This window comes from Sceloporus undulatus, chromosome 1, assembly GCF_019175285.1.
Source record: "Sceloporus undulatus isolate JIND9_A2432 ecotype Alabama chromosome 1, SceUnd_v1.1, whole genome shotgun sequence".
In the NCBI taxonomy this organism is placed as follows: Eukaryota; Metazoa; Chordata; class Lepidosauria; order Squamata; family Phrynosomatidae; genus Sceloporus; species Sceloporus undulatus.
In genome coordinates, this window is record NC_056522.1 from 341,635,510 (window position 1) to 341,651,213 (window position 15,704).

The following is a 15,704-nucleotide window of genomic DNA, read 5'->3' on the forward strand; positions in this document are numbered from 1 at the left end:
TAAGACATACAGTTTGTCTCATACTCCCTAAATACTTGCAGCCCCTCAGTGATGGTGGGAAAGGCTCTCTAGTTGCTGCTCTTGAACATAAGATACAAATTCCAGTCCACCATATTCAGACATGGAAAGAAGCAGGGGAGGACTTCTTTGTCCTGTGCCTGGCAGCCAAAATATTTATTCACGTCCTGTACAGATATTATAAGCTACTTTAGACCATTGTTAAAGAAACCTTCCTGGACCCCTCGATGAAACAACTATAGGCCAGTCTCTTTTTTACCATTCTTGAGCAGTGATGAGATGGCAGTCGCCAATCAACTACAAGCTGTCTTGGAGGAAACTGGTTTTCTGGACCCATTTCAAACCGGGTTCAGGATGGATACAGAATTGGGACTGTCATGTCACCTAGTTGATGATCTCGTCTGGGCTCAACAGGGGAAGTATGACCCTGTTGGTGCTCTTGGACCGCTCAGCGGCCTTCGATAACTCAACCATGGTATCCTTCTGGAACGCCTGAGGAGTTGGGCATCGGAGGCACGTTCTACAGTGGTTCCATTCCTACCTCTCGGGAAGTTCCAGATGGTGGCGCTGGGAGCAGTTGCGCTCCTCTAAAAGAGAGCTAAAATTTGGCGTCCCCCAGGGCACCATCCTGTCTCCTATGCGTTTAACATAGAAGCAGTGGGCGAGATCACCGGAGTCATGGGCGGTATCAGTACGCCGATGACACCCAAATATATTTCTCTATTCTCCGGCTGATGCACTGACTAAGGATGGCATCTCTCCTCTGAATGCCTGTCCTTGGGGCGGAATGGACTGGATGAGGGGAAACCTAAATGAATTCAGGGTAAGACGGGTAGGTACTTGTTATTGGAACCTGAACCCCGGAATGGTTATGTCAGCCAGTTCTAGATGGGGTCACATTCTCCTGAAGGACTGTCCAGCTTTGGGATGCTCCTTGACTCATCACTCCAGCTATCAGTGCAGGTGGATGCGACAGTCAGGACCACTTGCTACCAGCTTCGCTTATATGCCAACTGCGCCCCTTCCTGGAGCCAGGGACCTTGAAACGTAGTACATGCAATGGTAACCTCTCGATTGGACTCTGTAATGCACTTTACTTGGGGTACCTCTGTGCCAAGTTTGGAAACTCCATATAGTACAAAACATGCAGCCAAGACTATCACAGTACTCCCCGGAACAATCATGATAACACCTGTTCTGAAGTCCCTTCATTGGCTGCCAGTCAGTTTCCAGGCAAGGTACAAAGTGTTGGTGATTACTTTAAAGCCCTACATGGTTTGGTTCAGAATACTTAAGGGAACACCTTCTTTTGTACTGTCCATCTGCCACACTGAGGTCTCAAGTAAGAAATTACTTCCGTCAAAAAAAGCTAGGCTAACATCTATCACTCAAAGGGCCTTTTCTACTGCTGTGCCAAAGTTGTGGAACAACCTGCCGGAAGAACCACCATATCTCCACTCTTACTCATCCAAAAGGCTCTTAGACAGATCTCTTCTGGCAGGCCTTCCCAACCTAGCCAATAAAAAATACAGCTTCCTCCCTTTATATGTTCATGAATATGATCTCAATTTCTGATGATGTCTCCTGCCTGTCAATTGTTTTAATTCTAACCCAATGCTGTATTGCATTTTATTGTTTTAAACTCCGATTGTTTAATTCTAGTTTTATTGGGGAGGGCGTAGGGAAGAGACCATTTAGTATTTTATTGTAATGTATTTTTACTGTTGTAACCCACTAGGATCCTAGTATTGGGCGGGCTATAAATAAATTTATTATTATTATTATTTTATTATTATTTTATTATTATTACTGTTGAACCATTTGGGAGGAGATGGAACGAAATCATCAATAAATAAAGCTTTCAAAAATATGAAGCATTCAAAGTAACCTATTTTTAGTAACGCAAAGATTTTAATAACTCAATGAAACACTCATTCTTTTTTGCTATTTTTATTCCTTTTTGAGAAGAAGAATACATTAAAAAAACGGCCACCATTATGAAATCGCCTCAAAATACCCCTCAAAAGCAGTTTGTTCCCAAAGGTTATCAAGAATATAACAGATCCCGGGCAGCTGGTTGCTTCCATGTCAGTCATATAGTGAATCCGATCATCTTTCTTGAGTTTTGTTTCAGACTCTAAAGGATGTCCAGGGTACTGAACCTATTGGGGGATAGAAACCAGAACCCTAAACAGCACCTTTGCACCTGGAATAAATCTCGAGCAGATAACCACAGGAGGTGGAGGCCATCAACTGACACAGATAAACATTATTGTGGGAATCACAGATAAACATTACACATGGAGAATAAAATTTTTTGTGAAAGTACCATTATAATGTCCTCATTGCCCTGAAAAGTAATGCATTAAAGGCAACATTGTTACTCAGACCATATTCCTTTTCAGTTGTGCCATGGGCCACCCTGTCTTGGTAGTCACATCAGTGGTCCATTTTCCAGGGAGCAGAAGGGCAGTTCGACACTACCCAAAGCTAACACTAATCAGAAGCAGCAAGCATTAAATTAAAATCAGCCAATTGATAAACCAAAAGTCCACCGCCCCCCAACCAGTAGTGCTGCAGGGAGGCTTCCCAAGGTTGAACCTTTCATAACCCATCCCCAGATTAAGCCTCTACTTATTCTTTCTGCTTATTTCTGTCAAGATGTGGCATGGTTTTAAGGATTTAAACTTGTTTCTGTTTAAACCTGTTGCTGTTCTGTTCATGAAACAGATTTATGTATCTCTGCAGATTTAAAGAAAAACAGATCAGTGATTTTTGGTAAGCCTTTAGACAAAAGTAGTTGTGCAAGTAATTCGAATTGTCAGAACATATGGCATCCAACACCATATGATTACCAAGTGCACTGAGATAACATTTGCTGTAACTTTACTGTGAATTCAGATCTTGGATTAAAATGACTTTTCGTGATGAAAAGGCCTCACAAAGAGCTGGGCAAGATAGACATTCAAGTTGAAGCTGTAATAACAATAACAATAATATTAAGTAATAGTAGAAGTAGAAGTAGTAGTAGCAGCAGCAGCAATATTTGTTGCTATTGTTTGCCATCAAGTTGGCTTCAACATAAATAACCCCAATGTGGAGAGGTCTCCCAGATGACCTGTTATTAATAGTCCTGCTCACTTCCTACAAGCTCAGGGCTGTGATCAAGTCTATTCACCTGTAATACAATCTTCTTCTTTTTCTCACACCTTCAGCTTTAAAGAGCATTATCGTCTTTTCCAATGAAATATGTTGTCCAATGATAAGTCCAAAGCACAATAGCATCAGTTTTATCATTTTACATTCTAGTAGGAATTCAGGCTTAATTTGTTCTTAGACTGTTTATTATTGTTTTAAAAATTCCAAACATATTTCAAGTAGCTGGGATGGTCCTCATCAGGGTGTGAGGATGTCAGGTCTGTGCAGTCTACATTTGCGTAGATGTGCCTTCAAGTCATTTCTGACTTATGGCAACCCTAAGGTGAACCTATCATGGGATTTTCTTGGCAAGATTTTTTCAGAGTATGTGACTAGACCCAAGGTCACCCAGTGGGTTTCCATGGTTGAGCTGGAAATCAAATCCTGGTCCCCAAAACTGTAGTCCAATGCTCATACAGTTACACCATTAGCTGGTTCCTAATAATATCCTACAAAGGACAAACATGTGAAATTCTAAAAAAAATCTGAGTCCAGGACTTTGTTTTCAGTAGTAGCTCTGAAAAGTCAGAGTCCTTCCAGCACAATAATCCACAGTTAATTACCTCACCCTCCCTTCATTTCAGAAGTGTAATTTAGGACTGTGGGAGTAATTTTATTGCTATTGTTGTTAAACAATTGGGATTTATGGGCATCAGATTCCTATATTGAAGCCAAAGCAGGTCCTGTTAGACCAGTTTGGGTGCTTCCTGAGATGAAGCCAGCTTTCCTGCCAAACTGAACTGCATTTGGTACTCCATTCAGCCTTCAGGAATATAGGATATTCCAACCTTGCAGAAATAGCATCTTTTAGATTTCATTTATGTGCAAACTCCCAGAGCGGGGTGAGGAGAAATGTATGAGTGTCTAACAAATCCATTTTGGGGCACATTTTTGGGCAGGAGGGCTTGTCCAATTGCTAGATTCTGGGGGAGAAACTGTGATTCCAGTTTTCTTCCTATTTGTTGGATACACAGATGTTGAAGGATAGAGATTGAGCTTTTGAGTAAGGATGTCACATCATGTTGTTTGTGGCTTGTGTAAACTACTTTAAATCTTACAATGATCAAAAAGGGGCCATGAGTTGGCCTTTCTTCCAGTGCCACCATGCTTCACTGTTTGTTTTTTTATCATCTGAAACTCATTTTATGCATAATAACTCCCCACCTGCTACACCTACTCTTCTGTCACTTGGCCCATTTTATGACTAGAGAAATTTATACAGTGTGTACTATTTTCATACACATTGTTCTCATAAAACACAGGTAAGGAAACAGGGAGGTGATTCATTCTCAATGCCCCCCCCCCCTTGCCAAAATAAAACAGCACTTTCCTTGCACAGGAACTATTGCACGCATCCTTCTGTAATTTTGCAAGTTTGTTTCTTAGTGGAACGAGTCTAGGCTGTCTGTCATTTTCAGAACGATTGTTCACAGGGATAAATGCACCCCTTTTTAGTTACCCTCCCAATAAAAAGGTTGTTTTTGTAGGGGGTAAAATCTCTCCATCCTTTCATCTGAAACTCGGCAACATCTCACCTTTCTTATGTGCTCCAAAAATTCAGGTGATGAAAGACATTCTTCGGGAGTAGAGAACTTCTTGCAGTTGTACTGGAAAAGGGGCAAAAGATCAGGATCCAGATCAAAAAGCCTGAAAAACAAGACATCAACTCATCACTTGGTTTGGCTTCCATATGTTCCATAAGAAATCATTTCTTCTATCCCAATCATTGCTCTCCTCTTGTTCTATGGACCACCCCATCTTCTTATGGAGAGATCTCACCTACTGGACCCAAGAAATCCAGACAGTCAATCATAAAAGGAAATGAAAACCACAGACTTCTCTCTCCTGGACAGGTCCCACTTCTTGCTCACCCTGGCTTCAGAAAGACAACCCAGATACAACAGGAAGCAATATATCCTTATTGGTCTGTTCCTTCACAACTGTCATCTCCAGAGAAATGTTATCAAGCATAAATGCAGCCATGGCATCACTTTTCATTTGTGATGAAGCAATGTATCATGGTATACTTTCTTAAGTTTGGGCCTGAATAAAATAAAACTGTGCCGGAAGCATGTGTAACCAAACATGGTAGCAAATAAGTGAGAAATTGTATATTAATGGTTTAGTGATGGGAAAGAGAAGTATGAGGCAGAACTAGAAAAATACTTTTTTAGACTATAGTACCAAGTAATTTCCAGCCAGCACAGCTACCTTTCTTAGCACTTGATCAGGAAGGGTTTATGGGGGGGGGGGGGGGGGGGGGTAAAGCTGCTACCACATCCATAGTTCCTGCCCACTCTTATTGTGCCCTACACTACCTCTTCACCCACATGTATCCCTTCTTCATCCTACTCTAGTTTCTTGATCTTTCCCCTCACCAAACAGGCCACAGTTATTGCTATTCTCTCTTCCTACTCACTTTTCCCCAGTTCTATAAAGCATGGCCCAAGAGAAAAGATGGCACACTTTGCCAGACTGCTGGAATTGCCTGGTCAGCATGCCTCTGCATCCTAGTCAACAGGGAAGAACAGCAGTACTATCACACTCACCAGGAAATCCTTATCACTAGAGATATTAATAGCAGGGATATTATCATACTCATAACCAGTTTGTGGACTTCCCATACTCATCTGATTGGCCACTGTAGGTAGGACTTAGGTCTGATCCAGAATTGCTCTTTGTACGATCAGTTCTTACAGAGATCGTCTCTCATGACATCCCTCCGTCAAGTTGTGTCAGCTCTGGGTTTGGAGGGACATAAGTGGGTGGGACATGAATAAGATGCACTAGTGGAAGGGCTCCAGATTTAAAGGGACATAAGCAAGAGGTAATGAGTGTGGCTGTCACTTTGACTCTCCTTCCCATCTGTCCAGCTTGACCTAAAGGAGGGCAAGTAGGTTGTTCCTTCCCTTGTATAACTGAAGTGAAAGCATGTAATTGCACTCATGTCCCTCTGGCAAACTTCCCATAGGCATCTGGTTGGTCATGGTAGGGACAGAAAACTGCTCTGATCCATCCGGGTTCTTATGTCCTTATGTTGAAGCAGTGAGCAGGTAACAACATCAGTGACAAGAAGGAACAGGAAGGAGGATCTGGGGTTTTCAGGGATATATTGGACTACAAGTGCTTCAAAACATCAACCATAGGCACTTCTCCCAACCCAAGTACTGTCATCAAGAAAAAGGAGAAGCTATGTATTCTTGATGGAGCACATCCCTCCTGATACCTAAATCAAGGTTATGCTACTGTTTGTCATTTTCTGCTACAGTCATAGACAAATGACAGTCCTCGAAATGTTGCTGAACTGCAGCAAACAGCAGTCCTAGCTAGGAATCCTGATTCAGCCCAGCAACATTGGGAAGGTCTCAGTTTGTCCTCCCTAAAGCAGAGCTGGGTGTGGCCCAGCAAGATTTTTCTTATACTCTAATTTTAAAAAGTATGGTTTTATGTCATGTAACATTGATTAACAATGTGGTGTACACTCTTGCTTTGTGCATTTCAAACACATAAGTATGGATTGTCCATGCTGATCAGAAACCCAACCTACAATCTAGGCTTCTGGATCCATGGAGTGGGGGTGGGGGAAGTTGCCCATGAAACCAGCATGCACGATGGTGCCCCCAGGTTTGTGGCTCACATGACCCAGGGCGCCTCCTCCTGACTTCTTCTATTCACCCACCAATGTTCTTCCCTCCCAACACCAACATACAGTCTGCATGGCCAGGGGATTCTCCAAAGCTTCCAGCCTCATTTGGGGTGACACTTTTTACTCTGGAGAATCACCTATCAGGTGTTTTTACAATGTCAACCATAAGTCAATTATTACTGTAATATGTTCTTTTGGAGAAGTGTTATTTTATATTACATGTAACAACTTGTGATGCCCTCACCAGCCACTAATGAGTAGCATTACATTTAAGAGACTGTTTTGGGAGTGTCATTTGGGAGAAGGTGTTGTCCATTTGTGGCCAAATTTTAAAATTTGTAAATATATTCTTGTAAAGAACAAAAAAAAAACTTCATAAAGTAGCATGTTACTAACATGCTACTCTTAAAGCAAGGAGTAACACATATCCCCACAAGTAACAGTTAACCAGCTACTTTTTTAAAAGTCACATTCAAAATTGTGGGTTGGTTTAGAATAAATAATATTTGCAAAGGAAAGGTTGGCACGGAGTCCTTAAATGCCTTGCTTCACTACGCTTTTAAAATGTGTTGAGAGTGTCAACAAACATGTCAAGAAGAATTATCAGGTGGCTACTGTACACATAGCTTTTCTATTTTTTTGTTAAGATGACTTTGGAAACTTCTCATTCCTAAAGTCAATTAGCAATCAAATAGGGTATTTATGGATTGGTTAAAAAACAGAAAGCTGCAATCAGGAATAAATGGTCATTTTTCTCAATGGAAGCACTAGCTTTACATGCAAAAAACACATGTTCAAGCCTTTGTGTATCCAGTGAACAGGATCAAGAAGCAACTAAGAGCAGACCTCAGAATGAGACCCTGGAGAGTCCTGGGCACATGTAAACTAAGATCAAACATTGATCAGATAGCAACTGCAGCCAAGAAATAATAAGAAGAAGACTGGGAATGGGAAGGGCAGCAATGAAAGAACTAGATATGATGATAAAGAGTAAAGACATACAACTGAAAAACAAGACTTAAGCAGAACAGAGGAAGTAGGAGGGCTTACCTTGGAAATGTCTCACCCACAGGGCCAACGCAAGGGCAGTTAACAACAACAATTTTGTGCAGCCCCCAGAGCTGGACATCTTGAATCTTTCCATCAACAGAGGGGGAAAGCAGGGAGTATAATTCACCAATAGGTTGCTCGTGATGGTTATATTCTCAGAAGAACCCCAAACAGCAGTTTTTGAAACTCCAAAGCAATAATCTATTTCTGCATTTACACTGCAGAAATAAAGCAATTTGACACTACTTAAACTGCCATGACTTCATCCTACAGAATGCTAAGATTTGTAGTTTTGTGAGGCACCAGTACTCTTTGGCAGTGAAGGCTAAAGACCTTATGAAACTACAAAAACTCCCAGGATTCCATCATATGGAGTTACAGCATTTAAAGTGGTGCCAAACTGCATTATTTGTACAGTGTATATGCACCTCTAGTAATTCCACTTTAGTGGACATAGTTGGGTGAAGACCACAGAGGGCTGGGGAGGATAAAGATGGAAGTTTGCAGTCCCCAGGCTCTTTACAGCTGTCAAAGTTTGGGCTAAACAGGCCTTGTGGAAAGGCAGTTTTTGTTCACCTCTATTTGTGGCCTCCACACTACACTTACCTGAGAAGTGTACTACAGAAAAACTGTTCTTCTGAATCTATATCATGTGAATCACTGTTACTTGCCACAGTGGTAGAATTCAAAGATATAGATGTGTTAGTCTGTAGAATCAGTATGTAGAGAGATCTTGCAGCACCTTTGAGACTAACCAAAAGAAAGAAGTTGGCAGTATGAGCTTTCATAGACTTAAGTCTACTTCCTTAGATGCATTTGTTCAAACGCAACAGAGGAAGTAGACTTAAGTCTACAAAAGCTCATGCTGCCAACTTCTTTCTTTCAGTCAGTCTCAAAGGAGCTACAAGATCTCTCTATATACTGTTACTTGCCCCATCTGTGCAATAGAAACCCAAGAAATGGAAATTCACGTTTGTTGTTCTTATATGCCTTAAAAGAAACTGACCCATCATATGTCTACTAGGTAAGATTTATTCAGAGGAAGTTCCACTGAATTAAACCTACATCATCCTGTTTATGATGACAATTTCCTTTCCAAGTGCCAACTCCCTTCGATCCGAAGGGAGAAGTGGGAGATATAAATAACATTTATTATTATTATTATTATTAATTTCATTTCCAAGTGCCAACCAGCCCTGATCTTGCTTAGCTTCCACAATAAGACAAGATCTGGTGTCTTCGGGTTATGTAAGGATTCATTGTTACATGCCCTGGAAGGTGAGGTTTTAAAAATTCAATGAAATAACCATAAATTAAAATAGAGACATTATGCTATCCCTGCTCATTTAAAACTGCTTTACCAACAAGAGAATAAAAATCCACAATTAAAAACAATTTGCTCCTTGCTAAAGACTCTTGTAGCCCTGTCCCATCTGCCTCTTCCTTAGCTCAAGGGTTAACAGAATGCACTGGGCATTTAGCTGTTCTCTCGCATGCACCATTTCCTCTGCCCTGGGACTGATCCCGGAATTAATTGAGCCTCTCCCCCAGGGCCAGGCCTGGCCCCAGCTCTGGCAATGGCTATGTCACAAGCAATTAGGAAGCCGCTCTGATACACTTTGCAGAGCTGAGCACATACAAGAGGACTGTGAAACTGCCCCTGGAATTAAAGAAAAATGTATTTGCACAACACGAACGATGAGAGGGAAGACAGGGCTGGGAAAAGTTAGCATTTTGGACTACAATTCCCCAAATACCTCAGCAGGCACCAAAAAAGGGTCACTTTTCCAAGCTCTGAGACATAAGCCACACAATTCTCTTTGTTTTGTGTTGCCCATTTCTCTTTTAAGATCAGATTCCTACATGAAGAGCTTCAAATGAGAAGTTCATCAAGTCTTGCAAGTCCAGTCACAATGGATATTGTGTATAAAAAGGGAAGGAAGGAATGGAAAGGCTGCATCTGAAGAAGTGAGCTGTGGTTCATGAAAGCTTAGACTGAAATAAATTGATTACTCAAGAATGTGCCAAAAAACTATTCATTTCTTCTCTCTTTTTTTCTCTCCCTTCCCCACTCACTACATACTGAAATAGACTTAACCTGACTATCTCTTTCTGAGCCCTCGGGCTTACTCCCAAGAAATGAATGTAAAACTGCAACCTCATAAGGTCTTCGCATTGCTCAGACTTCACCTAGTGCTCATGCTTTGAAATTTTAAAATAGGGTTTCAGGAGCCCATGTTTGTCTCTAAGCCCAACCCTTTGACACACGTAAAAACCAGACAATATTTTAAACTTGTAGCTTGCAACTATGAGTGCTTCTTTCTTTCTCTAGAATAATAGTGTGAACTGTGCAACTCTCCAGATGTTGTCGAACTGCAAATCCCCCAGCATAACCAATAATCAGGAATCTTAAGAATTCATTTCAACAGCATCTGGAGGAGACACACAACTCTCCTTTAGAGCAAACAAAGCAGACTCAATTTGATCTGGATCAGGGTCCTTACACCTATAATCTTTATTGCCAAGTTTGACCCAAAGAAGCCTCAGAGTTGAATGAGATAGATGTAACTCCTTAACAGCCCTGGTGGCACAGTGGTTAAATGTTTGTACTGCAGCCACTCACTCACAAACCATAAGTTTGCAAGTTCAATACTAGCAAAAGGGCTAAAGCTTGACTCAGGCTTGCATCCTTCCAAAGTAGCTAAAATGAGTATCCAGATTGTTGGGGTCAATTAGCTTACACTTTGTAAACCGCAGTTAGGGAGTGCTTAAGTGCACTGATAAGCAGTATAGAAATGTATTTGCTATTGCTAATGCTAATAAAATGGCATTCTGCATAAGCTCAACAGCACTCTCATTATTTCTTATATACATGGGGAAGTGAAAGTAATGCCAAGGCAGCCTTATTCTTAAATAAATGCCCCTATTTCAGCACACAGGGGAGATGCCTTGTTTTATTTCCAGGATGGAGAACTTTTGGCCTTCCCACATCATTGGACTGCAACTCTGATCATACCTGACCCACAGTGGCTAATTTGCAACCCAACAACCTTTGGAGGGGCACAAGTAGCCCACTCCAGTTCTGTTTCTTTCTTCTCTCAGGCCAATCCCCTTTTCTTTTTAACAAAATCCTAATTTGTGGAGAACAAACTCAAAGGAGCACTTTTAACCAGGCAAAGAGCCACTCCTGACTTCTTGTAATAATTCAGTTTCTGTAATAAAGCAATACAATGAGTGTATTTCAATAGAGAGTGTGATTTAAAAAAATTGGGCACTTACATTTAAATATAAATTACCTAGCTTTCTGAAGAGTAATTCTATGCATCTTGTTCCAAAGCTACAATAAACTTTACATTCTCTGCATTATATGTCTCTAAGCACATTCAGCCATGTCTGCTTACCACTACTTTTCTCCTACTGCAACTTGATTCCCTATTGAAATCTTACAACTTATGAAATTCAGATTTAAGGTGGTTAAGATGAAGAAACTGGAACGTGTCCAGAGAATGTTGACCACTATGGCCAAAGTTTCGGAAACTAAGCCTTATGAGGAACAACTTAGGCAGCTGGGTATGTTTAGCTTGGTGAAGAGAAGATTGAGAGATGACATGATAGCCATCTTTAAATATCTAAAGGGATGTTACGTAGAAGATGGAGCGAATATGAACCAGTGAGTTCCAGAACATCAACCAGTGGATTCAAATCACAAGAAAAGAGATTCCACCTAAATGTTAGGAAGGACTTCTTCTATAAGAGCTGGTCAACAGCAGAACAAACTGCCTCAGATGGTGGTTGACTCCTTTTTTTTGAGGTTTTTAAACAGAGGTGGGATGGACATCTTTCAGGAGTGGTTTAGTTACATATTCCTGTACAGATAGCTCTTGTGGTCCCTTCCAGCTCTACAATTCTGTGGCTAGACTCCCGTTGGGGACTTATGTCTTCTTAAGTGGATAAGCATACGTGGGAAATAAAATTGGACAGTTTTGTAACATACATAGCCAGTAGTGAGCTGCTGTTATGTTACTGCATAGCAGAGCCGGCAAAGTGACTGTTGAACAACAGGACCAATGCACAATGGATCTGATCTGTATCACATCACATTGGTCCCAATGTGCAATGGGCACCAATAAATATCAGGCACTCTTGCTGGCAACCTGTAATGCATCTTCACAATACACTAACAGAGTTTGTTAGCATTTCTGCTACATAGTTAAGAACTGTATATGTAAAGTTACATAAACATAGATGGTGATGTAGGATCCCAGTGAATAATTCTAAGCTGGGGGCGGGGGGAGCTATCAGTTCTTATATCAATAACCACTGTAATAGCCACATTCTTTTTTTTAATTCCTCATTAGCTTCTTGTATTATTAAACACAGAGTTCAGGTGACATGCACATAGTTGTCTTCCCATTCTTAACAGTTTCAAATCATTCCAGTTTCATTTTTAGTATATCTTGCACTGAACATTATCATTTGATAACCACAAAGGGCCATTTTTTGGTTATCTTTCTTCTGATATTCTAATGCTAGTTTTTGTGGGGTGTGGTGGTTTTTCCTCATTTTGATCAAAAGTAATCACTCCTTTGCTTGAGATTTTTCACCCCTCTTTAATTTTCAAATGCCTTTCTCTGAAACTATGTTTGCAGCGGCAGCCACTGCTGAAGAGAACTTTTGCCAAAAGGACTTGCAGCAGTGTTGAATTCCTCTGTGCTTTCTGTTTGCAGTTCTCTTCACATTTGGGGCCGGACACACATCTCACTGAGTCTCCCAGAGTACGTGGTTACAGACTTAATACGTTGGTTCACAGGACACAATCAACCAGGAAACAGTGGGAAACCCTGACTTATCAGCTATGAGCAATCACTCCTGCATGCTGCAAGGGGAACACTGAGTTTTTCTGTGTGGCTTGTTTATTGTGTTATGTGAACAGAGCACATCTATTGGTCCTATTCGTTCCTCAACAACAAACCAGAGACAGAAGCCACAATTTAAGTTTATTTGTAGATGCCATCTTGAGTTTGTTGAGAGAGACACAATAGCTAAACTTTGGCTTGCATGATACTAGTGGCATCACTAGGGTTGGTGTCACCCAGTGCAGTAGCTCATGGTGTCACCCCCCCAATGCACCTGTTGGCCTCCTCCCATACCACACCATACAGAATCTTTAGTAATAGTTTTTGTACTACTATCAGTCATTAATCATAATTCCTGCATATCACTGAATGTCATGGTAATAGTTGTGACATAAAACAACTAGCAAAATTGAAATTACACCTTTAAATTATATCGTATGCACAGCCTCAGTGCATTTACATGTGCATAATTTCATATGGTTGAAGTAAAAATTGATAAAAGGTGATGTTTTTAAAGAAAATTTAAAAAGAATTAAAAAGTTAAATTGAATTAATTATTTTTAATTAATTAACATTTTAATTTTTTTTAAAAACAAACCTGGGCCCGCTCTTTTCTTCTCCCACTGAGCCTCACCCCGCTCATACAATCTCTTTAATGTTTTAAAGGGACACAGGAGAGTGCCACAGCCCATTTCCGCCCAAAATCTGATGTTTGAGGAGCAGTGGTGCCACCCTCCTTAAGGAGTCACCTGTTGTGGTTCACACATCCCTTGTGATGTTACTGCATGATACAATAAAGTACAGTAGGTGCCATCAAGCAACATCTAACAGGACATTGCTTACCCAGGGATAACCAAGCTTGGCTTTCCTAGCTTATCAAGTCAACCAAAGGGACCAAACCCTTCAATTCAAACCAAAATTCAATAAGAAGAGAAGTGCTTTTGCCTTCCTTTAAGGTTGAGAGAGTGTGACTTGCTCAAGGTCACCTAGTGGGTTTCCATGGCTGAGGGGGGGGGGTTGAATCCTGATCTCCAGAATCACCATCTACCACTCAAACCATTACACCATGCTGGCTCCCATTACACATATTGTTGTTTGTAGTTGTGTGCCTCCAAGTTGTTTCTGATGACCCAAAGGCAACCCTGTCATGGGGTTTTCTTGGCAAGATTTGTTTAGAGGTGAGCTTGCCATGGCCCTCCTCTGAGGCTGAGAGAGTGTGACTTGCTCAAGGCCACCCAGTGAGTTTTTCTGCTCCAGCAGGGAATCTGAATCCTGGTCTCCACAGTCTTTAGAGTCACCATAAGTCACAGGTTTAATTCGTGAGCTGCTTTGTGTCCCATTTTGGAGGAGAGGGGAGAAATAAGATACAAATAAATAGAAGAGGAGGAGGAGGAGGAGGATGAAGAGGAAGAAAAAGAGGAGGAGGAAGACGAGTAGAAAAGGAGGAGGAGGAGGAAGAAGAAGAGGAAAAGAGGAGGAGGAAGAAGAGGAAGAAAAAGAGAAGAAAAAGAAGAGGAGGAGGAAGAAGAAGAGGAAGAAAAAGAGAAGGAGGAAGAGTAGAAGAGGAGGAGGAGGGAGAAGGAGAAGAGGAGGAGGAGGAGGAACAAAAAGAAGAAGGAGAAGAAGAGGAAGAAGAAGAGGAGGAGGAAGAGGAGGAGGAGGGGAAATAAAAAGAAGAAGGAGAAGACGAGGAAGAAGAAGCGGAGGAAGAAGAAGAAGAAGTGGAGGAAGAAGGAGGAGGAGGATTGGAGGCAGACGACCCCAACCCCAAGCAGCTCCCCCTGCGTCCCCTCCTTCAGGGCGCCCAGAGGTCCTCCTTTTCCCGGACAGGTCCTCCCTTCCATCCTCCTCCTGGAGCAGGACCTTCCTTCCCTTCCCTTCCCTTCCCTGCTGCTCACCTGGCGAAGAGGACGGTGCCGTGCTCCAGGGGCCTGGCGCTGACCTGCTGCCAGCTCTCTCGGACCAGGCGCTGCTCGGCGCTGGAGAGTCCCGGACCTTCCATGGGGCTGGGCTGCTCCCCGGAGGATAGGGCCAGGGCAAGGCAGGCAGAGGCAGCCGAGAGGGAGAGCCAGAGAGAGGGAGAGAGAGGCAGGCGGCGCTCCTCTCCTGCGCCTCTGCCCCTTCTTCGCCTTCCCCGCCTCCTCCTCCTCCTCCTCCTCCTCTTCCTCGCTCGCTGCCCATCGCTTGGGGCTCCTTGGCACACAGGGTCCTCACCCCAAAGGAGGACAGGAGGGGCCCCCGCAAAATGGAGGACTCCGCCTGGAAAAGAAAAAGGAAAACTCAAACTACTCCTGGAAAAGAGGAATCAATCGGAGGGATGCTTCCATCATGGAGGACGTTTTGGCACTCCTCCGGGACACTTAGGTGGAAAATGGAGGACGGGTCCGGGAAAAGGAGGACGGGCCTAGACAGGAAGGGAAACCATGTGGGACCTGACCAAAGCAGATAAAAACCATGCCTCTTAGTTATGCTCGAAATGGAGGACGTGAAGGCTGGAATGGAGGGCAGGTCCTGGGAAAAGAGGACGGGTCTGGCCACCCTGGTTCAGGCTTAGTTTGTTCTAGGGCCCAATGAGTTTGCTCTGGTGGCCCACAACAGACACCAACTCCCAGGATTCCATAGCCTAGAGCCAGAAAGAGTTAAAGCGGTGCCAAACCGAGTTATTTCTCCAGTATGGATGGATCCTTAGAACCAGGGGACCAGGCACCCTCCTCCTTTTCCAGGACAGGCCCTACATTTCAACCTTTGCTCCAGGAGGAGTTTCAAAAGGTCCTCCATAGGGAGCATGGTTTTGTCGCTGTTACTGTTGTTGAAGGCCTTCAAGTCATTTCCAACTTATGGCAATCCTAAGGCAAACTTGTCATTGGGTTTTCTTGGCAAGGTTTGTTCAGAGGGGGTTTACCATTGCTTTCCTCTGAGGCTGAGAGAGTGTGACT

The 15,704-nt window shown here is 42.5% G+C and overlaps 1 protein-coding gene across 1 annotated transcript in view; it reads right to left on the reverse strand.

The window, feature by feature from the left end:
* Positions 1 to 14,824, reverse strand: part of NGB (neuroglobin) — a 20,790-nt gene extending 5,966 nt beyond the window's left edge. The window contains exons 1-2 of the mRNA XM_042441857.1: positions 14,667 to 14,824; positions 4,752 to 4,863 (exon numbers count right to left, since the gene is read on the reverse strand). Of these exons, the coding sequence (XP_042297791.1) occupies positions 4,752 to 4,863; positions 14,667 to 14,770 (216 nt within the window). The 5' untranslated portion in view covers positions 14,771 to 14,824. The remainder of the gene's footprint in view (positions 1 to 4,751; positions 4,864 to 14,666) is intronic.
* Between the last annotated feature and the right edge of the window lie 880 nt (positions 14,825 to 15,704).